The following is a 14,150-nucleotide window of genomic DNA, read 5'->3' as shown; positions in this document are numbered from 1 at the left end:
CCTGCGTTTTCATCCACTACAACGTAAAAGCCTTTCAGTGGCATTCTAACTGAAAAGTGTGTTCAAAGAGTAGAATCTTTCCCTTTCTTTCGTTTATCCACACAAACATATTTGCAAAATAATATTCGCATTTACCAGTTATGGATCATTAAAAACTGCCATTTATGCCAACGTATGATATAAACAGCTGCTTTATATGTCCTTAAGCACGTCTTTTGTCAGAGAATAAATAAAATAAAACCTGCGGAATGTGCCGATGCACATTTATCAAGACTTTAGAGGAACCATTATTAATAGTGTATTCAATATATTTTACACAATTTTAACGTTTACCTCATTATAATATGTTAGATCACAGCTTTATTTTATTGTTTGCGAGCCTAAGTACGTTTTCACTTTTTTGCATATCAACATAACTTGAATCATATTATTCAATAATATGAAATAACATTATCAACGCTTGTTATCAAATAAAGTTTTATGAGAATCATACTATTATTTACATTGTTAAACATAAAATTAAAGTATTTCATCTCAGTTGGACTGACGCAATATAAAATCATTTTTCGTCAACATGTCCAAACCAATCCAACAATAAGAAACAGTATGCATACACACAATGAAACGTCATAACAAAGCTTTCAATTTTGAGTAGTTGCAGTGCGATAATTTTTAGGGCATTCTTCGACATTCTCCATTAAAATGTGGTCCATTTCAATCCATGTGCGTTTGCTTTGTTCTAACAGCGCTGGAGTCTCTTTCCTACACACACAACATTAAATACGATTCATAAACGCTATACATGTGAAATGACAACCGCTTACTTTGATGCGACAATAATGTTAAGCAATTGACAACTGAATGGTTGTATTCGCGACTATTAAAGTTTATATCGCACTTACAACATGCTATAACATGTAGAGATAAAATGGTATACGAAACTAAAGAATTCGGTGTGATGAGATACTCAGGAGATGTGCCTATAGGAAAACAAATTCATTCAAGTATTGCAAGTTTAGAGGGTTATTTATACTGCTAATCGCATTCTCTACAGATTGCTTACAATGGTTTTGCGAGATAATGGCATGCACAAAGAGGTGCATATTTACTCATTTACTGCGATACCTAGTACTGAATGTTAATGTTAGTGTAATTATATATATCACCCACTATCATAAACATACAATATAGGCACAAACACCCATGCACGTGTGTTTTTCCATGTATATAGATAGGATTTTTATTGTTCGCATTGAAATTTGAAATTATACATTAAAGGGATCTTTTCACGCTTTGGTAAATTGACAAAATTGAAAAAAGTTGTTTCAGATTCGCAAATTTTCGTGTTAGTTATGATATTTGTGAGGAAACAGTAATACTGAACATTTACCATGGTCTAATATAGCCATTATATGCATCTTTTGACGATTTTAAAACCTAAAATTTATAAAGCGTTGCAACGCGAAACGATTGAATAATTTGGAGAGTTCTGTTTTTGTCGTTAAATTTTGTGAAACTACGAAGATTGCTTATATAAGGTATAAAATACTTCAAGAATATGTACTCGGCGGAATAGCTCAGTAGGCTAAAGCGTTTTTACTTCAGGACTCTGGCAGGACTCCAGGGGTCACTGGTTCGAAACCTGGTCCGGGCAATGTTCTTTTCCTTTTTTTAATTTTATTCTTGATTTTTTACTGGAGCTTTTACGATCCAATGTTTACATTTATCGATATAAAGCATTTAATGAATAAGTTAAAAAATGCCAAAATCTGTGAAAAGGCCCCTTTAATTGATAACAAAACAACAAACACTCGTTTGTCCATTTATTCCATAAAATGCAATTTAAAACCTATACATTTTTACTCTACCATACCTTAGAAATAAAGCAAACAAATAATGCAAATGCATCAATTAACTTTTCGTATTGTACCTGAATCCCATTTTTATAAAAATTATGCAAATGTTTGGTAGATATGTATAGTTAATGTGTCTATCAATAAGTATCCATTGTGTAATTTTTTTTTATAACCTATTTCCTACAGTTATTTCCATTTATATAAATAATTACATAAACCCATAACAATGTTAATGTTCTTTGACATATGTGTGAGGCTAACGCTTGTTAATTATAGCTTGGTTTGTCAATAAAATATTTAGTTGTAAAATAGAGGATATTTGTTGGATTCGGTGGATTATCGATCCTAATTCACGATTGATCATAGAAAATAATATTTTCACGAGTGGCGCAGCCACGAGTAAAAATATATATGGTCTATGATCGAGTTTTTTTCACCGTATATATACATTGTTAAAGAGTTTAACTAAAGAATTTCGCTATTCACGTTTGATAAAAGCGTTTACTTGTTCAATCATTTGAAAATCTACTGAAATACTACTGCGACTTTTCACATATATCTGTATTTGAAATCAGACCTGAAAACACATAACTATGCATTAGACGATTCTTTTAAATACAAACTTGAATAATATATGTGACGATTTCAAACGCTATTATTAAAAACCACCTAAACCAAACAAAACCAACAACAAGACACTTTCCATTCCACGTGTTACGAATAAAACATCACCATAAAAAAACTGAAATAACATCTACATGAAATAAATTGTTAATACAATAGTGTGATGAACAAACGCAAAATTCGAAGGTTTTAAGTAAAGGATAAGTCTCTCTCTCAATTTTGTTTTAGTTTTGTGTATCCTACGCGAATGTAAACACGTAATTAAGATCAAATCATGATCAACAATTTAAGGATTTACGATTGTTTCCATTTTATGGTAATTTATTATCAGTAGTATTTAAACAAAGATATATAAACTATAAGTTAGTGGATTGGGTAATGGAAGAGGATTCGCGAAAACCGAAAACCGAATTGCTATAATAACAGTACAATTCATTGTGTTCCATTCTTATATGATTTGTTGAAGTCGATTGTGTTACTTCTCTCTATATTTGTTGAAAAATATTGTAAGACGATACATCGTTTGGGCCTTTTTTTTTAATTAAGCTCTTTTTAAAAATAGCTTTAGCAAAATTTAATTCGCGATGAACTATACATTTCTTTTCTCTAAACGTAAAGATAAACATTTTCGTATGCATTCATTTGTTAACAATATAGGATAGTGAAATAATTTGTATAATAAATATTGTATGTACTTCTGCTTTCCATAAATATAAATAGATAAGATATGCTTGGAGATATAACTTAATTTCATTACATTTTATTTAAAATATCAATATGTGTATGCTATGATTAATTTGTTAAAATACGTCTGAAAGATTATGTTCCGTTTTTTAATGATACACACCGTCTGTGTGGGACTTAAGCCATTTGCATTGCTATACCAAATTAAGTTTATCGTTTTTACATGTAAACATTGAAATTGTTTTGCTATGATTAGATTCACAGAATAATGCAATTATCGTTAAACGTAAAATACGTCCAAAGGCGCAAAGGTCATGACACCTTTATTGGTAATATTATATCATCAGGTCATTTGCATACAAAGTGTAATCGACATGTGGTGTTGAAGTTTCTTCAAATTGTGGCAATAAAGCTGCATGACACGATATCATCATTCTGTTAACGTCGAACACGTCATGAATTGGTTTATCTCGGGAACGGCTTTTTATTCCAGAGGTATGTGAAGAAAATTATAAAAGAACGTAGGATTAGACACAATTCACAGTGCGAGTGTTCCGTTCTTGATACATGAGCTATTAAGAGGAAACAATATACTACCAATGTTTGATTGTGTGTACTAGCTTTTAAACACCCGTATACGTTAACTAAACGTGTTTCATAGTGGAAATAACAATCACTTGCGTATGGTTAGTTTACTTTGGCAATAGAACTAATCAAATTATCTCATTGGCATGAACCTATTTAAAAAAGGTTACTTGATTAGTTAATATTATAATGGCCTTTTAATTTGATTTTCTGAAAAAAGAATTAATTTTTATTTATTAAATAATACATGTTTATAGTTTGTGTGACAGTACGAAAAAACCAATCCCGCTTAAGAGACACTAATGCAATCTGCTTAAACATTCAACTCTTAAAATGACATTTGATTACAGAACCATTTCTTAATCAACGGCTGCAAAGCTAGACTAAATTCATCTTTATTGAGACATATATGAACCGAAGTTGGCACACACATACCCAATCAAGCGCACATACAAGCGAGTGGATTCTTTTCAAAGTTGATGTATAATTCTATTTTTTCCAATTCATGTTTAATTCTATTTGTTTGGGGTCACATTATCCCGTGAGGCAAAACAATATCATTATATTTACACGCTTTGCATGTATCGGTGTAGCCATACCAAGTGCTATGTAACCTCCGTTTTCCTAGCGCATGAAGTAAAAGGAGCCCTTCATATTATATTTTAAGGTGTGTTTGTTTTTTCGACTCTATTTTGACAAAATAAAACTCTTACTTCAGGCAACATTAAGCACTGCCTTCAGTTATAGAAATATCTTCACAAGACATATTGTCAAAGTTATAGAACTGTTGAAATAACTGTTTTAGGCTGTTATTCACTTTTCCCCGTAACAAACGCTTTATTCAGTTTTAAACTTTCATAGTAAAACAGGCTTTCCTTCGCGCGTGTTATGTTCCGATAATTGATACGATAATTAGTATACATCAACGTCTTTGCAATACAGACGGCAATTTCTTTCAATTGATGTGGTTTATGACTTCGCTTGGTTTGTTCATGCAGATGTGTTTATAATTTATTATTAACATAAATAGTTCAATACTCTATTATAATGTCGTTCAAAGGCAGGCGTATTTATTTCATGCAGAAACAGACAGATATGAATGTGACAATAACCAACTGTATATTATTTCATTACGTGTATGTCTTATTTACAAAAACATATCAACTTTATAAACGAAGACTTACAAAGCATTCGTTGTGCTGGTATAATATATTTGTAATTCGCCACAAAATATGACCGTTTTTTAAAACGCATATATATTATATTACAACGGAACCCGTATATTTTTCCTGCGTAAATATAGCAGAAATTCAACTATCATGGGTAACTATGAATGAAATACAATTTAATACAAACATGCTTCAACGTGCGTTTGCGGAATTTTCACACACAAAGTTCTGAATTGTGTAGGGCAATTAACCATTTTATTACTGCGCATGGCATACATGTGTTCACAAATCGCAAAACACAGAGACAAATAGAACGCATGAAAAACCGGCAATCCTTTTCAACTTTATTTTAAATTACTGAAACTAACAAGGGGGAGGCGTTTACCACGGTTGTTATAATATGGACATAATATGTGAACACTTGCATAGCGGTGCCAGTCGCGAATGCTCCTTTCAATTACAAATGAGATTTACAAGCGTTTCTTTGATTCCGGACAGTGCGGCATAATCCGCCACCGTGAGCACGTGACTTGCGTCCGTTGCCAACACCGAAATTTTAGTGACGTCGCTGTGGTCAGGTGGTCCGATGTTGATGATAATGACATTACCGCTTGCCAGATGAACATTATGCTGTGCACCATAATCTACCCCGTTGACCTGACCGGTACGAGACGTACTAGGTCGTGCTCGGTGATCAACAAATATGACAACCGTATTAGGTACACTTGGCCTGTCGCCTGACCTAATGCTAAACGCATCTCTAGAAACGTAATTGACTATTCCGCTGATGTCAAGGTTGTCTTTCTGGTGTCGAAACGGTATACCATTTATAGCCGTTAGAAGGCTGTCATTGGTCGTGTGGTCTGCAAGGGACCAAATACTGTGAACGTCCGAATCAGCAAGAGAGAGTTCCACCAGGCTTTCCGATAGGCCAATAGTGAGGCTTGATACGAGTTCTTTTAGGAAGGCTACCAAGTAAGGCGTCGAATAGCCACCCGTGTGTGTGTGATCGTTTTTCTCGTTGTAGTCTTCGACAATAAGTACGATATCTCTCACGCAACCTAGTGTCGAAAAATGTGCTTTTTCATTAAAATTGCGGAGAACGGATATATTATATTGTATGATTAAAATAGACTTAACAAAAATAATGAATATTTGCAAACGTTTTGACAAGCAAGATGTCAATGCAGACAACAGTGTTGGATAGTGGCTATCATCTAGCAAATGAATTGGTCGATGCTGGGTAAAAGTTGGTAAAAACTCCATGCTTAATTGTTAGACATCGTCATATATCTAAATTGTAAATTGTGATATGATGGAGCAAACACACATTTAACAATGTCCGCGTTCCCAACATTTTTAATCTAAATGTAAAAGGGGCATTGCATACTAAATTAAATTCGAGGTCTACTAACACAATTACTGTTTTTTAAATATTAGCTTATTTCCCATGATTAAAGTATTTTACTTGGTATGTGTTTGGTGGTGGTTGGCACTGTACTTGACTCAGTTGGAAGATTGCATCTGTCTGTATTGCAGCATGTGACCTCCACGTTCCTCTCCTGCAGCTCTCGGCGTCCAAACGTCAACGTCAGGCCACCACCGTCACACAACTGCCACCAAAATTGATTGTAAAATGATCTATGAAGACAGTTCTCTCTTATTACATCAGACGTTATAATAACCTTAAGTGATGACTTACCGGTATGGGCTTTCTTTCCATACGTCCGCATTACTACCCACATAAAGATCAATACGAACGTTGTCCATGGGATTTGGAAAGCCTAAGAACCTTTTTAAATTTAACTTTTATTGACCGTTCCAATGCAGTGACCCCACTTTTAATTATTTTTAAGTTCGCTGTCGTGTTTAATTATGTTGTATTGCGAAGGCAATTTGTCATTTGTCTAAAATAAAAGGAAAGTGAGTGTGAACAAGAGTTTCTTATCTGATACGTGTTCTTGAATTAAATAATATCTATGTCTTCTATAAATAGTAAGTAAAACTTCATTTAGCAATGCTTTGTATTTTTCAACATTGGCATATCACTTTCCCCATTTTTTTCACCCGTTAGGTATAAATTACTACCGCATTTTAACCATACCGTAAGACTAACGATGCCCTTCAAATATTTAATATCAAGGTGCAAACCCTACCTGAAGGCTAGCACAGCCCATCACATACTCATCGTGGCCGTCTTGAGAAGAATGCATCTTCTGTAGCATGCATTGCTGGAAGAGAAAGTCACCTGTATGTTTAATGAGTTAAATTATTAGTGTCATATTACAAACATGTATGAAAAAGAAATGTGCACTTTTATTTTGTGTACTAATGCTAAATACAAGCTCGGGTCTGAAATCTTAAGTAATGCATAATATGCCATAAATAACCTTAAATAAGATAACTTGCATAAGCGCTACGAATGAAAACCTTTAAAATTCGTTTGAGGGCTTTCAAAATAACCACCATGAAAACAATCTAGCTATGTCCATGTATATTAGATTTACTTGTATACTTAAGCGTGGTTCTATTCCATAAGAGGACCAACAAACCACTGTAAGATATGAAGAACAAATAATGCCATCTTCACATACATGTACTGAACACGTTTTGAAGAAAAATGGTCATCAAACTTTATAAACATATGTCACATGCTGATTAAAAAGTGATTAATGCTGGGAATTGTTATTGTTTTTTTAAATGGTTGTAAACTTTGATTTACTGGATATAAACACATTGTAACTATAAATGTCACCCTATGACGCTATCACAAAATTGCTATATATGTGCATACCTATACCTTTGTTTAAACCATCAAAGAGATATGAACCAAAGTGTGAAAGACATCACTAACCTGGTTAAGGTCACATATTGTCGTCATGTTACAATTCACATAGTCGCGAACTGATACATCGCAATGGTAACACTCCAGTGCTAAAACGTATACATATTCAGATACAATAACTTTCATATAATGTTAATTTGAAATAAATTCGAAAGATGTACCAGGAATCTTTAAATTGATAATGTAGTAATGTGTGTCTTTTATGTACCAATTACAGTGTATCAATGGAATAGACTAGTAAGTATTTTTCAAGCACAAGTTTCGATCCAATCTGCGTTGTGAAAGTAATGAGTAACTGCCTAAAGTATGGAGTTAGTTGTCATATGAAAACATAAACGTATTCTTAAAAATGTGTATGAATCAAGATGGTAATCGGTATCATACCAAATATGAATTAATGTTAAACTAAGATAGCGACCGAAATCTAGCAGAGACCTCAATTATAGTTATAAGCATACCCATAGGGGTCCGTACAATCTCCTGGCCACATAAGTATAAAACGTAAGTACCTCAATAACTAAACTGATCTGCACAAACCATATATGGTGACAAATCATGGATAAGTGTTATTCGTACCTGAGAATGAAATATTTAATTTCATTTTACATGTGAATGATCTAGATGGCAGCTATTCAGTTACTTACGGCAAATGTTACAGAATTTAGGACATGCCGTTTGTCTAAGAACCTGGTCTTGACAGAGGGCGGGGTTCCGTTGCGCCATAAGGACGCAAGCCTGGGTGTCAATATCCCTGCATGTGTCGCCATCTACACCCAACACTACGGGAACCACGCAAAGCAGCGAGTCTAATGATATATATTGTTATTTATTTCACACAAACCTTGAAAATAATCATCCACATTTTAACATCCATAAACGTATAATACAATTGGTGACTAATTATATAACAATGATGATTAAACAATTTAAGCAGCTTCTAACGCTAATAAATGGAATAATTTTGTAACAATAGTAGTGTTGTTCTGTTTTCCTATCAATGTTTGATTACCCGTTTTATACTTATTTAAGTAAAAACTATACATAAAAATATACAAATTAGATTGGATTATATGTTAAGATGATAAACTTGAAAACTAAGACTCCCCGAGAAAGAGTCCCATTATGATCATGTTTTGTAATTTGTGTATACCTAGCTATTATACTTTTCAGTTCATTATCTCGGATGTTAAAATGTGCCAAAATATGATATTAAATGACTTTACTTAAACATTGCAACATATGAAAACAGTCTTTTTAAGGTAGACATTAAATAGTCAAGATCAGCAGTTTGGAAATAATAACGTTATTTGATTTAAATATTGATATGATATAAATAAAACATCAGATCATATGCTTACACGTCCACACTAAATTCATCCAATCCATGTTGAAAGTGAACGCATGTCTGTTAACGACCAGAAAGACGCGTCGATATGTTCATGACGAAAAATCACGTGGCATGATAAGACGGTCACGACTATCGCGGAATGAGTATTAACAATCGGAATCACCACAAACTTGTCTGAAATCAGGTTCAGTTTATTTCGTAAAATAATTGTGTTTAGTATAATAGCAATGCATATATTCACAGAAAAAAACAATACTTTCCATTGGGGATTTTATTTGATGTGATTGTGTATTTTTCATGAAAATATTTTTTGGAAATTTGCATAACAATATAATGTAGTTAAGTCTTATTGACAAACGGCGAATACTTTTTTTTAATATTGCATTATATGATTGACTTGGAAACATATATTTATCATACTTAATCTCAGCGTTCAAAAATGGTGTGTGTTTTAAACGGCGTTTCTTTTTGGTGTGGCTTATACGCAAAGAACAAGATACTACGCTCGCACACGCATTCGATTTGGATGCATATTGTATCAAAATGTGTATGAGTCATGTTGAAGTAGGGTCGTTCAATGATAATGTTTTAGGCTATTTATGTGCGGAAACTTAATTTCATGTATTGAAGCATACTTCTTTACCAGTACTATTTTAACATTAGCGCGAACTTTTCCAATTGTAATAGATCATTACTCTTGTTTGCGAAAATTCTAAACAATGTTTTAAAAGCCAAGAGACTATACAAGAAGGATATCAAATAAACATATAATTCAATATACTGATGTCAGTGAAATTAATTTCCTTTATATTAATTACAAAACATGTTCTTTCTAGTGTCATGCATTTGCGTTGCAATGTCTGTTGCAAAAAAGAGTAATAAAACTACTGTGTGACAGAAGTAAAACTCTGATTTTATCAAATGAATAACCAAAAACGCTTATTTGGCTTTATGTATTTCACAATTATTTTAAATTATTCGCGCAAATATTTCGAGTGAAAACAATTATTATGCCGATGTTCCAATAATTATTATAGTTTTAATAAACCTAATATTTTTCATCAATTCAATAATCAATCAAGCTGTCAAGGGCATCGAAAAGGCACAAAGCGTATTGCAGGGATAATCTTTCAACGAATATTTTATAGGAAGTATTGATATATTAACCTTGGATCTATGTGAATTTACTATTTTTTCTAACATATGGACTTGGATTATAATTGACCCTCTTCGTGAAATCAGTTCAATTGAAGATGTACATAATTATAAGAAAATCGTTAGTGTTTCACGAACATTAGTTACAACTGTTTTAAATAATGGGCTGTTATAATTAATAGACTTGAATATGTCTATAAAACAATCACTTCTTCCTAAATAAATATAAGTTTTTATTTAAATACAAAAATCTACGTCATATTTTACCTTATATTATGACTCCATTAATAATTAGATTCATTGTGGTTTTACATTTACAAATGTGTTATACATAATACAATCCTGTAAATTTCTCACATTTAGTGAAGTTATGAGTTATTCGCGCGTCAGGTTTTTGCATGCATGTTTTCCTGTTTTGTCTGCGTAGGCTTATTTGATTTAAATCATTTTAGAAGAGCGTTTGGTTTGTGATTTATTGTTAGGTTATTATGTGGTTTGGCTTAGCATCAAGCTTTTATAACCACCAATTACAATTACGACACGTTTACCGGTATGATCGATCGATATCGACCATTATTATGTATACACATAATAATTTACCTTATAGATTACAGTATACTTAATACTTTTCGTGTTCAATGCTATACCCTCTAAAAATGGAACGTCATTAATTTGAAGGCACAATTAACTGTATGGGCACTTGCCATGATTTTATTTATTACTATTTATGTGTGCATGTGGTTGGGAAAACATTGTTGTTTACTACAAATTCAGGTTTTTGTTGTTAGGTTGGAGCCTACATGAGACTTTGACAGATGGCAGGACCCCCTCATCAACTGGATAGAAGTCGATAAAAAGATGGCCTGAAAACGGTTACCGTTGATTTGCGTAGAGTTATTTCTTACACACTGCATGTCCTATCTTTTTCATTGTTTAAATCAATTCGGCTTGGAATTCTCTTTAAGCAAGGGTATGGTTATGAGGGTGTCTACGTGTTGACTTTATTTGTTGTTAAAGTTATTGCTTTTAAATTGAATTTGTTAAGGAAATCTTTTAGTATAGTGTGACCTTAATAAACAAATAACGTTTACACCTCGTATCTAAGCCATTTATTCCCACACAGATGATCAGCGTGTGCTTGTTTTGCTTGGTTGTTGGCCAAATGCAGACAACATTCGGACCTGAGCTTCATATTTCTTTCAAACCTCAAATTTACAACATGACTTAAAGGGGCCTTTTCACAGATTTTTGCATGTTTTGAAGTTTGTCATTAAATGCTTTATATTGATAAATGTAAACATTGTGTCTAAAAATCTCCAGTAAAAAAAGAATACAATTAAAGAATTATAAAAAAAAGTAACCTCAACGGGGCTCGAACCACTGACCCCTGGAGCCATGGAGCAAAAGCCCATCGCTCTATCCACTAGACCATCCGTTCATATACCATTTCCAATGTATTTTTTACCTCATCGCTCTATCCACTAGACCATCCGTTCATATACCATTTCCAATGTTTTTTTTACCTCATATATGCAATCCTCGTAGTATCAAAAAATACAACGACAACAACAGAATTCTCCAAATTATTTAATCGTTTCGCGTTGCAACGCTTTATAATTTTCAGGTTTTTAAATCGTCAAAAGACGCACATAATGGATATTTTAGAGCATGGTAAATGTTCAGTATTAATGTTTCCTCACAAATATCATAACTTCAAGAAAAATTTGCGAACCTGATACATTTTTTTCAATTTTGTCAATTTACAAAAGCGTGAAAAGGACCCTTTAAGATGTTGTCTTGATTGTGTTGTTATTTGCTGATAACATGGCAGTCATAGGCTTCTAAGAAAGACGCCTAATGTCATTGATCCCTTTAATATTATTAGAGCCAATGTTTTCATACATACTTTGAATTATTCTAAAAGAAACATTTAATTGGTTTTACCATACTTTTAAAATATCCTGTGAATATGACGAAACGTGAATAAATGTTCTCATTAAATGTTATGCTCTTAGAATACAACATGAATACTAATTTTTACATAATACATACCTTACTATACATAGTAACACATGTGTACAGTTTTTCATGCCATTATCACCGTTGCGGGTTCATTATAATTAATCGGCCCTCACGGGAATGTGTGCGCGTGACGTTCAACTGGAAAAAATGGCGTCCACATTCAGTCTTAGCCACACATCAACGAAATAACCAATCATAATTAGATTATTTAATGACAGGAAGCACGCAATTTGGATAATACAAATCGATTGAAACTGAAACTATGCTTCACATTAGATTGATGACTCTATTTGAGCTTTTAATAGGATTAACAAAACAGCAAAATTAAAAAGGTAAAAGACACACTTACCTCTATGACAACTTTAATCCGATGCTTATAATAACAAAATAACAACGATTTGCATTCCGTTTTCTGTAATTCTATCCGTTTATCTATATTTATTTTGAATCACATTTTTCTAAACGATTGTAGCGAATGCTAACCACTGTCACCAAAACACGATTTACAAAATCGAATGACTTGTCGGAGCGATAACAAGAATTTTATCAAAGCTTCCAATTATTCATGACAAATGCACAATCCGAAATAGGTTTTTTTTTTCGTTCCATGCTTCAAACATATTTAAAATAAACCTTTCACGTCCGAATAGCTAAAACTGGTGTTTTTCGTGACAGAAATTACGTCACAGAAAAACGTCATAAATTGCATAATCAATTGAATGAAAATAAAAGTTCGGAAAGCTGGTTCTGTAATAAAATTTTGAGAAAGAACAAAACAAAGATAAACAACACAAAGTAAGATATATATAATAGACGTTAATACACGGCTGAGCAGGGACGGGCAGTGATAATCGGCCCCAGGTCGCAAACGGCCCTTGGGCCGTTATGCTCCCTGCCCGGCCGGGCTCAGCCGTGTTTTATCCTCAAAGTATCGCATTACATCACAACTTTTAAGTGAGAATCCATATACGCGAATTTTAGCGCCAAGTGCTGTGAACTTAATAAAATACGTATTATTTAGACTAACATAGCTGAGTTTTGCATGTGCTTTGAAATAATTATATGCATGCCCTTTACAATATAAATCGCGTATTGTATTGTTTGCATTAAACGGAAATGGAGATATAAATCAAATTTCAATTTGCAAGTAAAATAGCAAGGATAATTTAAGATAAAAACAAATGGTTCAGTAAATGTACTGACATAGCATATGTTATGAAACCATTGAACGAAACGGAAATATCCGGAAAACGGTATTGCTTTGAATTGAACGGTATTGCTTTATTGAATTGATCGTTTGATCGAGGATTGTTTGAATAAAAAGACCTCAAGTTTGCAGCTGCGTAAAATGTTTAGAAATTCACAACAACGCGTCTTATTAATTTGTTAGACTTTTAAATGAGATTGTATCGATTATATATTCAGGAAAGGTGTTTTAGTTTGTATTCTAAATAGTGTTTTAATACGCTAGTAGCCGGTTAAAGTTATATATGTTAGTTGTTACACGAAGATATAGCTTTAGAGAGTTTATTTGCTGATATATGTTTTCGGTTATCTCTCCATATATATATATATATATATATATATATATATATATATATATATATATATATATTCACACATATGGCCAGTTACGGGGTCTCTGATTTAGAAATAGGTTATGGGGTTCCCACTTTAAATACATGTATCTCCATACCCTTTTTTATCCGATATAAACACGAATTAAGGTATATAGGGGTACCTACTATTATTATTGTATATAAATACGTCATTTATTTAACGTCTTATACAAGGAAATATATAGCGAACTTATTTGCGAGGTATATACAATTTCAATTTCAGACCTGATTGTGGTTTTCGAT

The 14,150-nt window shown here is 32.8% G+C and overlaps 1 protein-coding gene across 1 annotated transcript; it reads right to left on the bottom strand.

Annotated features, from left to right (window-relative positions):
- Positions 1 to 5,249: 5,249 nt before the first annotated feature.
- On the bottom strand, positions 5,250 to 9,239 carry LOC127874148 (uncharacterized). The gene is made up of 6 exons (XM_052418340.1): positions 9,122 to 9,239; positions 8,408 to 8,569; positions 7,773 to 7,852; positions 7,075 to 7,149; positions 6,387 to 6,531; positions 5,250 to 5,979 (listed from the first exon to the last, which is right to left on the bottom strand). Exons 1-6 carry the CDS (start codon positions 9,147 to 9,149, stop codon positions 5,372 to 5,374), a joined length of 1,098 nt encoding a protein of 365 aa, XP_052274300.1. The 5' UTR covers positions 9,150 to 9,239; the 3' UTR covers positions 5,250 to 5,371.
- Positions 9,240 to 14,150: the final 4,911 nt, after the last annotated feature.

This window comes from Dreissena polymorpha, chromosome 3, assembly GCF_020536995.1.
Source record: "Dreissena polymorpha isolate Duluth1 chromosome 3, UMN_Dpol_1.0, whole genome shotgun sequence".
In the NCBI taxonomy this organism is placed as follows: Eukaryota; Metazoa; Mollusca; class Bivalvia; order Myida; family Dreissenidae; genus Dreissena; species Dreissena polymorpha.
The sequence above is the reverse complement of the archived record's forward strand: the minus strand, read 5'-3'. Positions and strand labels throughout refer to the sequence as shown.